General features: G+C 39.3%; 2 protein-coding genes across 2 annotated transcripts; one reads left to right on the forward strand and one right to left on the reverse strand.

Annotated features, from left to right (window-relative positions):
* Positions 1–414: 414 nt before the first annotated feature.
* Positions 415–6935, forward strand: LOC113015527 (vitamin K-dependent protein Z). The gene is made up of 8 exons (XM_026157524.2): positions 415–512; positions 2538–2701; positions 3082–3106; positions 3371–3547; positions 3666–3797; positions 3884–3954; positions 4032–4164; positions 5816–6935. The coding sequence occupies exons 1-8, from the start codon at positions 431–433 to the stop codon at positions 6655–6657; spliced, it is 1626 nt and encodes a 541-aa protein (XP_026013309.1). The 5' UTR covers positions 415–430; the 3' UTR covers positions 6658–6935.
* Positions 6936–7040: 105 nt separating this feature from the next.
* Positions 7041–12475, reverse strand: pcid2 (PCI domain containing 2). Its single transcript, XM_026157539.2, has 15 exons — positions 12341–12475; positions 10151–10217; positions 9979–10068; positions 9774–9847; positions 9623–9688; positions 9484–9525; positions 9347–9401; positions 8824–8927; positions 8631–8706; positions 8394–8535; positions 8189–8289; positions 7960–8033; positions 7757–7882; positions 7336–7459; positions 7041–7242 (listed from the first exon to the last, which is right to left on the reverse strand). Exons 2-15 carry the CDS (start codon positions 10184–10186, stop codon positions 7153–7155), a joined length of 1200 nt encoding a protein of 399 aa, XP_026013324.1. The 5' UTR covers positions 10187–10217; positions 12341–12475; the 3' UTR covers positions 7041–7152.
* Positions 12476–12516: the final 41 nt, after the last annotated feature.

Raw genomic sequence — 12516 nt, forward strand, 5'->3', positions numbered from 1 at the left:
TGATGAAATCTATCCTCGTTTACCTCAGGCAAACAGACCTGTTGATCGTTCAGAGGTCGGACCTTTAGTTTGTTTTGTGTGGTTTGAACAGAAAGGCCAGAGTCCACGTCAAGAACAGAGCGTTTAGTGAAACTTGTGCTGTCTTTTAACTCTTTAGAGAATCATGTGAATAAAAAAAAACAAATAGTTTTATAATGACTGGATATTTATCTGTACATAAAAAAGCACACCAGTAAAATGACCTGGGACCAGACTGACATCTTAGTTTATTTCAGGACAGATATAAATGAACTCCGTTTAACAGACTGTTAAAAACATGATACAATTTCTGTGAGGTTTGTACTGCTGTTGTGAGTCACTAGTGTGTATATATGTGTGTGCAGACGTGTGTGTTTGTGTGTCTGTGTGTGTCAGCAGTGCAGTCAGTGTCATGGCGGTCAGCATCATGTCAGCGTCTCTTCTCCTGTTCTGCCTTCTTCAATGTTTCCTTCAGGTCTCCAGTCAAGGAAAAGGTAAGAGAGTGACCTTTGACCTGTTGCTGTGTTATTGTTGTTCCTTAGTTGATTGACAAAAACATTCAAGTGGTATAAAAATACTCCAAGTTGGCACAGAATTTAACAACATTTTTACTGTCAGTACAGTCATGACACAATTAGCTCTAATCGTGTCACAATGACAGCTTGCTACATTATTATTATAACTTTGGTTACTTAATGGTTAAAAATATAGAATATAGGTACTACCTTAAATAATATAAAAGAATCCATTAATATTGTGACTTTTACAATTATAACAAGAACATTCATTCTTCAGCACAGTCTGAACTCTCTTCGGCAGCTTTCTTGTCTTTCCTTTAAGTCATCTTCAGGAATAGTTCTCCAGTTTTCTCAAAGGACATTAAAAGCTCTACTTTGGATGTTTCTGCCTTTTGCTCTGTTCTCTGTCAACATGGTCCCACACTGCTTCAATAATGTTGAGGTCCGGGCTCTGGGAAGGCCAAACCCTGACTGATTCTGGCACACTATTCATATTCAGATGCATGACGTTTTTCCTATTTCTTTTTCTTTTTTTTTTTTTTTGGCCTGTCCCGTTTGGCTCTTTTGCCATCAGAATTGTTGTCTAAAGGCAAAGAAAGATGCCCAACGGATTTACTTTACCAAACTGACCATCCCAGCCTTGCCGTAATGGTCCATTTGATTCACCTTTTATTGTTTATTTCATTTTCACTTGCTGAATACGGGACAGACTTGACTGGGGGAAAGAAGGGGAGAAAGAAAGAGGGAAAGAGAAACAGCTGAGAAGAGGGACGGGGGAGAAGGGCAAAAGACAAAAACCAACAGAACGGGCAGAGAAAAAAAATGCATATATCAATCACCTGGATCACCTGCTGAGAAAGAAAAAAGAAAGCAAGCAGAAGAGAACAAGAGTAATAGAATAAACAACATCACAATGATATATGGGAATATGACAGTAAATACTAAATGTTAAACATTATTGTGCAGCACATAAGATCAACAGAACACAGTGTGCTTTGAGGTAGGAGCCAAAAAGGGTGTAGTTTGTGGGTGTGATCACCCGTGTGTACACCTGTGAGCATGGACGCGCTTGTTTTTTGTTTTTTTTAAAAGGTTCCTTCATGTAATAATCTGCTAGAGGGTGTGGGGGGGCCACAGCCCCGTCCTCCAGGGCGTGAAGCAGGTGTGGAGGAGATCAAAACTCCAGACATCCAGAGGCCCGTTTTTCCTATTTCTTACGGACATGACCTGACGATTTTCTTATTTTTTGTTCTCCCCTGAAACTCTATTAGTTATTAGCTGAAGTCTACATGTAATAGCCTTTGGAAATCACATTTCCATCAACTTTTATGCTCATCAAACTGTTTTACCCTCAGCTAAAGAAGCTGAGACTGCCAGGGCTCTGTGTGCGGCAGGCAGGGATGAGGACCCAAGAGCAGGACTCGTGGAAACAAAATGGCAAACACAAAAACCTCAGCTTTGTTGCTGGCATGAAACAGAAGCCAAACTGTGAAAGCTATAACTAGAACACAGGCAAATCTGAGGGTACAGCACAACAGAGAGCAAAGGAAAACACAGGACCTATATACACAGAGGAGTAATCACAAAACAGGAAACAGGAGGGAGACACAGCTGGGAGAAATTAGGCCTAACGAGACAGGGGGAAGCACAACTAGACTCACTGCACATAAGACGTGGACCTTCAAAGTAAAACAGGAAACAAGAAACAAATCACCAAGATGCAAACTTGACACTGAACAACACCTATAATAATAGTCAAAACAGCACAACTAAAGAATCAGAACATAAATCATAATACAGAAGAATACCAACACATAATAACTGACAAAATTGGGCAAATTAACTGTGACATCCATAATCATCACGTAGTTTCTAAATCATTTATTTGTTTTCCTCTTAATGTTACTGTTTTTTGTTTCAGCAACAGACACCTTATTATTTATGACACGGTAACCTAACATATCGGAGCCTCCAGCCTTTTCAGTGCTCTTGTGTTTTCAGTGTTTCGTTCAGCTCCTGAGGCTCACGCCGTGTTCCTGCGCCCTAAACGGGCCAACTCGTTCATTTTAGAGGAGATCCTACAGGGCAACTTGGAGCGGGAGTGCTACGAGGAGCAGTGCAACTTTGAAGAGGCTCGCGAGTACTTTGAAGACACCCGAAGGACGGTTAGTTAAATTAAAAAAGGGAGCTTTTGCACTCATTTCTACACCTGTGTTTTTACTTTTAGATTCCAGTAAACACAGACTAAAACAATATGTTTTAGGTTCTGATTCTTTAGGGTTCTGGCTCATTAAAAGACCACCTACTCATTTTTGATTTGCATTTTTTTTTATGTCTGTGTTACATTTGATGTTCTCTGTTTCTTTTTAATTGCTCCTTGGGATGCACCCAGAGCTGCCGTCTTAATCCAGAGCCTGTTTATGTCATATTTGAAAATTTAGTTTAATGATCATCTTTAAACATACATAGAAAAAGGAGAAAAAACAAAACAAAAAGAGCATTGCTTAATTCCTCTCGGATTCTAATGTTTTTTGTTTGTGTGTAGATCACATTCTGGGCTGTTTACTCTGGTGAGTATCTACTTTCAGCTAAACTACATTTGATTAATTAATGAAATAAAATAAATTAAAAAAAAAACATTTATTTTCCAACTAGAAACTGCAGTTTGATAATTAAAATGTGTTTAGAATGTATTTTAATAATATTTTTGTTGATTTACTGTCATCAAATGTATTATTTTAAATGTAAATATTTGATTTAATAGTTTCACAGCAAAAATATAAACATTTATTAGTTTACTAAACACTAGCAGTTTCTGTTTTTGGTCTTTGGAGGTGGAAACCACTGCTTGCAGAGTCCCTGTCTGAATGGAGGGAACTGCACTCACAATGTGCGGGGGTTTACCTGCTCCTGCAACGCCCCTTACTACGGTCCAGTCTGTGAATTGAAAGTACAGGATGAGCCATTACAGACTATAAGGTCGTCCACAGCACAGCAAACCAAAACAGCAGGTCTGGCCACACCTCCGTAAAAGGACGGGAGATCAAAACTCATGATGCACTAATGGGAATTAAGAAATATCAGACCATCACGTATAAAAAAATGATTTGTTTTCCAAATCTATCTTAGAGATATCTAAGTGTCCGACTGAGAGTCCGACTGCTTGTCATCAGCTATGCACAGTGACCTACGAGTCCTTCCGATGCTCCTGCATGTCTGGATTCAAGCTGCACAGTGACGGACGGAGCTGTCTGCCAGAAGGTTGGATGCTCCAAAAAAACACTAGACTTTATGAGACCAGTTCAAACTGGTGAGATGAAGTTTTATTGTTGTCTTTGTTTCCACAGTCGAGTTTCCCTGTGGAAGACTTCCTGAGGAAACTCTTTCCACGTGTCACCATGGTAACTGTCCCTGGCAGGTAAGATCCTCTGGTACTGTGGTGTCAGTCTAAATAAAACCAGAATAATAAATAAATTGTCTGTATACTGCCACCAGGTGTCTCTGCTGAACAGCACACTGCAGAAGTTGTGCAGTGGTGTGGTGCTGGGTCAGCGGTCCATCCTTACCTCTGCCCGCTGCCTCTATCAGGACTCAGAACCAAAACCCTCCAACCTCTATGTGCTTGCTGGTAAGAAAATGCTATCACAATTATTGTTATCACACCATGATAACACTATAATAACTACTACTAAATTAAAATATAGAAAGGATGACGTATAGACATCAATTTCTCATCCATTCAGAATAAAAATCTAAAAAAAGTCACGTCATTACATTTTAAATTTTACTGTTTTTAAATTAGCTTCTGTTAGTCAGAGTTTGCAAAAGAACAGACATCCTGTACTTAAGTAGAAGTACAAACACTAGTGTTGAAAAATACTCATGTAAAAGTAGAAGTATTGATTCAGCTTCTTTAATCAAGTAAAAGTGAAAAAGGGGCGGCTCTGAAATGTACTCTAAGAAAAAAAAGTAAAAGTAGCTTTTTGGAGGGCGTTCTTTTGTGCAAAGCTCACTGAACCATGTGCTTTAATAAAGTATTAATAAAATATTGTCAGTAGGGCCAGAAAAACTTTATTTTAGTCTAAATTTTTATTCTAATAAATGTAAGTGCAACATCAGCAGAGGAAAATGTAAAAATACATGTTTCTATTTTCTGTTGCATGTATTGCAGAGGGTGGCTTTAAAAGGAAAGTATGGTCAGGGATTAAACTCAGATTAACCAGGTGGGGAAACCTAAAATCAGTTGTAATTGGCTCAGTGTGGGGAAAAGAATCGCACTTTAACTCCTGACACATCAGTTGGACGTTAAAATTGTAGGGAGTGAAAGTAAAAAATTGTCAGAAAAACGTATTGGAAGTATTTGTACTGTATATATATTTCAGGCTGCAAACAGGATGTGCTCACAGACAATTTGCCCAATTAAAAAACAAAAAACAAAACATGGATTCAGTTCTATCAAATGTTCAAATCACTGAAGACGATATTAAACCCAAACCAAAAAGTGGAAGAACTAGCCCTTACACACATTAAACCCTGAATAAGCCATTGACATACTGACAAATTAATGCAGTGTATGGACAGGTTTTACATCTTTGTTTCACTCTAGAAACTATATTTCAGATCAGATGAAGACAAATTGATTCAAAAGGTTTCAAAAGCCAAAGCTGTCCATCAGAAATTGATGGTTGACTACCAGCTATCCCAGCTACCATAGGGCGAAAGGCAGGGTACACTCTGGACAGGTCGCCAGTCTGTCGCAGGGCTAACACAGTGAGCCACACAAGCATTCACACTAACATTCACACCTGTGGGCAATTTTGAATAATCAGTTAACATAACCCCACTAGCTGCATGTCTTTGGTCTGTGGGAGGAGCCCGGAGTACTTGGAGAGACCCCACACAAACTCCACACAGAGAGGCCCGGCCAGTTGAACTCAGGACTTTTTTGCTGTGATGCAAAAGTTCTAACCATCATACCAGCTGCATTCATTCATATAAAAATCTTTGGCTGTGGCTGTACTTTGAGACGTTTATCTGTTATTAATTCATTTTTTGAGCTGCAGAGCGCTGTGTGCACACTGCTGAGTAAAAGGCACTGGTGTGCACTACACTTTTCATTTACATCATGCAGTTCTTTCTCTATCCATTAAAATTAAGTTATTGCAAAATTATTATTTTCTTGATAAGTGAGCAAAGTTACAAATTCAGCAGGGGACCAAATATTGATTTCCCACAGTGTGGATCAATTCATTTCTTAACTAATTTCCTTTGTCTCCCAGAGAAACAGAGGATGCTCTTCACCGTCAAAGCGATGTACCTTCACAACGGTTATCATAAAGGTCACCATGAAAATGACCTCGTCCTCCTCGAGCTAGCTGACTCCATGACCTTTAGCCCCAGCCTCATCCACCTCTGTTTGCCCACCAAAGACTTCAGCGAGAATGTCCTGATGCATTCTGGGAGGACTGGGATTACAGAGAGTTGGGAAATCAGCAAGAACCAGAAACTGGTCTATATGACGCTGGACGATTGTCGCCGTGAGCTGAACATCCCACATCCACTAAGCAACAAAATGTTCTGCATGAGGAAGCAAAATGAACCATTAAAGTACCAAAATGAAACACAAGAGAGCCCAGGAGCTCAGAGACACCCTAATGTACACCTTGAGATTCCAAAGAGAGGCCACAGGCATCAAAACAGATCTTTAGGGAACCAGATTGGAGTCCAGGGAAGGCTTCAAGGGCGCACGGTGAATAGGCTCCAGAATCAAACCCAAAACAAAAACACTAACCTCAGGCTGCTGAATAAAACAGCAAGCTACAACCACACTTCAAAAGCTCTGAATTTTGAGTCCTCGCATGGGGTCAGCAGGTCAAATTTAGAAACCAGCAACAGGCCATGTGGCGGGCTGATGCCAGGGTCGCCTGTAGCCACAGTAGAGCAAGGCACAGTGTTCCTGACTGGGCTGCTAATCTCATCACCGTCTGAGTGTGAGGCCAGCGGCGGTGGTTTGGTGTTCAGCAAACTGTCTCGTTACCTGAGCTGGATCCGAATGAGGCTGGAGGTGATCGAGAAGTTAGCCATGACTCCCCAAGTGAGACAATATCCAGAAGCTCGCTAACAGATCGCCACCATCTGAAACCGATTCACCTGTTCTTGTTCACTTGTAACGTTTTTTGTTTTCTTCTTATTAACAGCTGCCCTCCCTAAAGACTGAAAACTTTGAACATAAATCAGTTTTGCGATGAGTCTCTTGTCCTACTTTCAGTTTCTTTTTTCCAAATGGTCACAACAAAAACACAAAATTGAAACTTTCTGCTGCTGAACTTCACAAACGTTAAGTCATGAATAATATTTGTATTTGAAATGTGTAAATTAAAATGCTTTTGAAAAAACAAATTCCAGTCTCTTAATCTCGCGATGATAAAAGTTCAGTTCTGCTCAAAATAAAACCTTTGACACCCACAATTCATAGCTACAAATGTAATAACCAGATACAAGCTCTACAAACCAACATCTGTTTTATTCGACATGTTTTTAAAGTAAAAAATAAAGGAAATATGAATTGAGTGAAAAAGGTTTCCAGGAAAGCAGCCCTGTAGAATTGTCTCATAGACTATGAGACAGAGGACAGAGGAGGGAAGGGATTCTGTTTGCTGACCACGAGCTTCTGGTGCTGGTGGGAGATGTAGCCTTTGATGTGACCCTGGAAGACGACAGGAAACACAGAAGAAGAGCTCAGCGTTTATTTGCCAGTTCACCTGAATCTAAGTGGCTTTTTATGTTCCAGTTTCCTCACCATGTAAATGAGGTTGGCCAGGATACATTGCACCTCGTCGATGTCGACATCCTCCACCTTCATCATCCTCAGAGCCACCAGGAAGGCCTCCAGAGGCAGCTGGTGAGTCCTCAGCAGCAGATACCTGCAGACAGAAATCAGTCAGGGTACGGTTCATGTTTTCGGAGATTACAGAGAAAATTATTTGCTGTTAGTCATTTTTTTGATTGAGATTACAGAATAAAACTATAAAATCTGAATAATATCCACAAACAAGGGAAAACACCTAAACAAGGCGCTAAATTTGAGGTCCAAATGCTCTCAAAAATGAAGGGACCAATCTTCATAAACAAAAAAACATTAAAAAAAGTAATATGTAAAAAGAATTTGATTACATTTCAGTTTGTGTGTGTGTTGGTAAAACAGCTACTGAACCACTCACACTTTCTTGAAGAGGTTCCTGTAGGTGATGATCTTCAGCTTCTCCAGGATGAGGAAGATCCCGCAGCGGATGAAGAAGGTCTCGTGTTTGGACAAAGCCTCATTCAGCAACAGTAAGTTCCCTTCACTGACACAAACATTTACCTGTGAGCCCACATGACGTGATGTCACTTCCTGTGATAATGCCACTGCCCCTCTCCTTACCTCACAGCTTTGGTAACATCAGAAAACTGCATGAGGTCATACTTCCTAAGGAGTTGATGAGTTGGCATGTGACCCTGAAACACCAACAACAACCAGTTACCCTGGGAACCATTACACTGCTCCCATGATGCAACAGTCCTGAGTGTAAACTGGTCTGGACTTTCTAATCAGGATCTAAACTGGTGTAAACCCATTTTACCAAATCCAAAAAGGTTCTAAAGTTTCTTACCAGCAACATCTTGACAGGCAGCAGGTAAATGAGGATCATCCTCTTGTTCTTCTGGCTGGATCGATGACAGTGATCAAAGGCGTATGACAAGAACTCCTCGGCTACAGAAACAAAAAATGATTTTAACTGTACTCCAAACCTGAATCGTTTAACAATTTCAAATAATGTTTAAGCCGACACTGCGCCATATCTGTAGCAGTGTTACCCAGTTTGAAGTCACTGTCGAACATGGCTTTGCGGCCCACGTAGTATTTGTAGGTGACCTTCTGAGCTGGACTGTAGTCATTCTTCAGGTTGGAACTATCAATGGCTCTAATCAGAGGTTTGCACAGGTGCAGCTTATTGATCTGCAACACATAAACCTGCAGCTATAACCAATCACCAAATCTCCATCGATGATTCATAAACTGGGTGTTTCAGTCACTAATTATTGAGTTTAGACCTTGAAATAAATCTTGAAGAGCTGGTTGCTCAGAAACATCATCCCCCACTTCTTTGAGTCCTCAATACCTGCACGACTACCAACATTGAAAATGTCAATATTAACAAGGACGTCCATTAAACATGAAATATAATAGTGCATAAAATGGGAATTATAATCAACGCATACACAGAGGACGTGTATATTTACTGACTTGTCACTGGCACAAACTCTGAAGCAGCTCATCAGCTGCTCTGCTGCTTTCTCCAACATCTCGCTAGGCTGACCTTTACCCTTCTTCTGTAGCTGCTGCTCCGCCTGGACACAATAAAATTAAAACCCACTTTCAATAACTTTCAATCACACCTGAAGGTTTTCACCTGTAATTTCCTGGTCCTGTCTCTATACAAATTTCTTTACGTCAGCTGTTTTATTTGCATTTATAGAGGAAAATGGTTACATTTTTTAGTTTTCTTACTATAAATATAAATACAATACTGAGTACTCCTCATTTCTTTATATATTTTGCTAGGAAAATGGGAAACCAGTGCAAGCATACATGGAAATATAGCATATAAGGCAATCACAGGGTTGTTACAAATCTAACAAGGCTGAAAGTCAATATTTGCAAAATCTAAAGAAATGAGTTGAGGCTCAAGACTTTTGTGCAGGACTGTAAATAAATACACATATATGGATGAATTTGACTGCTGAACAGATAAAAGAAAAGCCATTACGTTGTTGGCGAATATCCGGAGGTCCAGAGTGACAGCAAACATCACTGGCAGAGCCCTGAAACAGAGGGCAGTGATGGTGCGTTCAAAGGCAGCACGTTAGAATCAGCTTCAGTCTGCTACTTTGAAACTGAACTCACCAGTTCTCCTCTTTGTGGGACTGAAAGGCCTTCAAGAAGGACGTGAGGAGTCAAGGAGCTGATCAGACTGATTAGTGATTATTTACTGAAGGTCAGATTGTGTGATTAAGAGACCAAAAAGTCACTTTATGAAGGATATTGAACAACGAGCGTCTGGAACTTGTAGGCTTCAACAAAGTCATGGTTGGCTACAGCGTAGGTACACCTGAAACACACACACAGCCATTTTCTTTCACCTTTATGTCCTCACAACACCACTAAAGCATCACCGTCTGATCCGTCGGTCCCACCTGAGGTGAGCTGCGACCATCTCATCGTACGGCGGCTCCAGAACCTGCTGACACTTATCCTCTGGACTCGCCAGCTGTAACACACACACACACACACACACACACACACACACACACACACACACACACACACACACACACACACACACAGGTGAGGCTGTGTCCTAGCAACATTCAGAGTTTATGCGAGGCAGCAGTGGCTAACCTGGAGACGGGGGTTGGCAACATGCGGGTGTTTGAAGGACAGCAGCTCAGCACAGAAGGAGCCCTCGCGGTTGTCGATGGCCTCGTAAACCTTCAGGAGGAAAATGAGACAGATTCCAACCAAATTACATAAAAAATGTACATTTCAGACACAGTTAAAGGTCAGAGGTTACCTGCTGCAGGTACTGGTTGATGGTGATGTGAGCCATGAAGGCCTGCTGACCCAGCAGCTGTCTGGACCTGAAGAGAAAAACCAGTTTAACTTCACTTCAGTTTTCCTGTTACTCATGTATTCATGTTATGAAACAAACAAACGTGATGATCTCAAAGCTCCAGCACAAAAGAAACATTATTGCTGCACAGTTTGGCTGCTTGAAGGGTGAACCTCAACTTCAGCACAGTAAGAGTCACCACAGCAGATCATCGTCCTTTGTCGCACCAGCCCTCTGCATCCTCCTTCACTACATCCAAGACTCTCCTCTGAGGTCTTCCTCTTCTTCATATTCAACAATCTTTCCTAATATATTCCCATCATGATTGACCTCTGGCGCTCCTGGTATCCTTTCCACTTATTCACTTGCACACACATTGTATCTAACTTCCTTCTCTCAGATCTCTCCCTTTACCTGCACTAATCTGTTATGAGAATCTCATTCCTTATTATCTTTATGATGTTTGCTGGTCAAGATTTTTACTCCTAGTGCCTGGGACCAGCACTAGTGACTTGAATTACTTTGTTTGCATTAATGTAAATCAGGAATAATTCAGTTTTATTTTTTTCTGTAGAATCGTTTGATAAATAAACGCAAGCATTATTTTTTTTTTATATTTTTATAAATAATTGTTTGATTTATTTATTTTATAACACGTGTTTTACGTTCAGGTGGGTCTAAATCAGTTTAAATATAGAGCACATAAGAATATTCAATTAAATTTTCAATTCAATTCAATTTTATTTATATTGATTGATTGATTGGTAATTTATTTCAACATGTGAACAATATACAAGTACATTTAGAAAAGAAATGAGAGAAAAAAAATATACTATACAAATTACATACAAAAAAACATTCTGATTAATTTACATGTTGAAAGGGAGTGGGAAGAAGTATACACTTATTTAATCCCACCCCTGTCCCATAAATTATCAGTGAATATTTAGTCAGCTTCCTTACTGATATAATTTGTAATAAAAATAGTGAACAGATTTCTGATATACTATATACTATAATATCACATCATGAATTTTTTGTTTGTTTGTTTTTAAATAGAGACATTCACTTAATTTAAATATTTTCCTTTTCTTTATAGATCGAGAAGATCATATTTTTATAACTCTTTTTGAACAGTTTTATGTTTGGACATTGCTTTAATTCCATATTCAGTTTGTTCCATAGTTTCACTCCTTGAACAGAAACACAAAAGCCTTTTCTTGTAGTACGTACCTTCATTGTTTTGAAGTTACAAAAACCCCTTAAATTATAACTTCCTTCTTTCAAAAAAAACATACTCTGAATATTACCTGGGAGTTCTTTATTTTTTGCTTTGAATAGAATTTGTGCTGTTTGGAATTTCACTAGATCGTCAATTTTCAATATTTCAGACTGCAAAAATAGTGAGTTTGTATGTTCCCTATAACCTGCATTGTGGATGATTCGAATTGCTTTCTTTTGAAGAGTAAAAAGTGAATGTAATGTGGTTTTATAGTTATTGCCCCAGACCTCTGCACAATAGCTTAAGTATGGTGAAACCAGTGAACAGTAGAGAATATGAAGTGATGTTCTGTCGAATACCTGTTTTGCCTTGTTTAGTACTGCAATGCTTCGTGATACTTTGGAATGAATATATCTTACGTGAGCTCTCCAGTTAAGTTTTTCATCTATTATTACCCCCAGAAATTTATTTTCACTGACTCTTTCAATATCAACACCATTTATTTGAATCTTTGCATTTGTATTTAAACTATATAGCGCCAAATCACAACAACACTCGCCTTGATTTGTGACCATTATATGGTCACTATTTTCTTTTACTTCATATTAGCTTATGATAACTCCTCTTTACAACCTGCATCCACAAACACTCTTAAATTTAATATCGGAGGCTGATTTTTATATTTAAAAAAGAAAAATGAAGACACAGAAAGTCTACGATCTTATTTTATTAAGATCTTAATAAATTAAATAAAAGCGGATTTCTCGCCGGGTTTCTCTGTGAAACTGACTCCAACCAGGCAGCAGCTCTCTTTTCGCTTTAATTCCTTCGTTTCCGGTTAAAATCCTACGTTTAATCGCAGTTTCCGGTTGATAACAGACAACAAGTAACAACACAAACATAAAAACGAACAACAGACAACTACCTACCTTCAAAACAAAAATTTAATCTGAAAATAAGTCCCAAATCCACTATTTGCGTCCATTCAACTGATGCACACCACAACAACGTCCGGGTCTTTGGGGAGGGGGGTCATACTTCCGCTACATTTCCACAATAAGAGGCTATAATTCAAAATAAAAGCATTACACTATACCAGCTATCA

This window comes from Astatotilapia calliptera, chromosome 23, assembly GCF_964374335.1.
Source record: "Astatotilapia calliptera chromosome 23, fAstCal68.1, whole genome shotgun sequence".
Taxonomy (NCBI): Eukaryota; Metazoa; Chordata; class Actinopteri; order Cichliformes; family Cichlidae; genus Astatotilapia; species Astatotilapia calliptera.

Excerpts from the sequence above, each read along its gene's own strand:
- LOC113015527 (XM_026157524.2), top strand. The coding sequence starts at position 431 with ATGGCGGTCAGCATCATGTCAGCGTCTCTTCTCCTGTTCTGCCTTCTT. Across the intron at positions 513-2,537 it reads GGTCTCCAGTCAAGGAAAAG|TGTTTCGTTCAGCTCCTGAG; the intron begins GTAAGAGAGTGA and ends TTGTGTTTTCAG. Across the intron at positions 3,548-3,665 it reads ACAGCAAACCAAAACAGCAG|AGATATCTAAGTGTCCGACT; the intron begins GTCTGGCCACAC and ends AATCTATCTTAG.
- pcid2 (XM_026157539.2), bottom strand. The coding sequence starts at position 10,186 with ATGGCTCACATCACCATCAACCAGTACCTGCAGCAG. Across the intron at positions 9,402-9,483 it reads TCCCACAAAGAGGAGAACTG|GGCTCTGCCAGTGATGTTTG; the intron begins GTGAGTTCAGTT and ends CCTCTGTTTCAG. Across the intron at positions 8,034-8,188 it reads TGCCTGTCAAGATGTTGCTG|GGTCACATGCCAACTCATCA; the intron begins GTAAGAAACTTT and ends TTGGTGTTTCAG.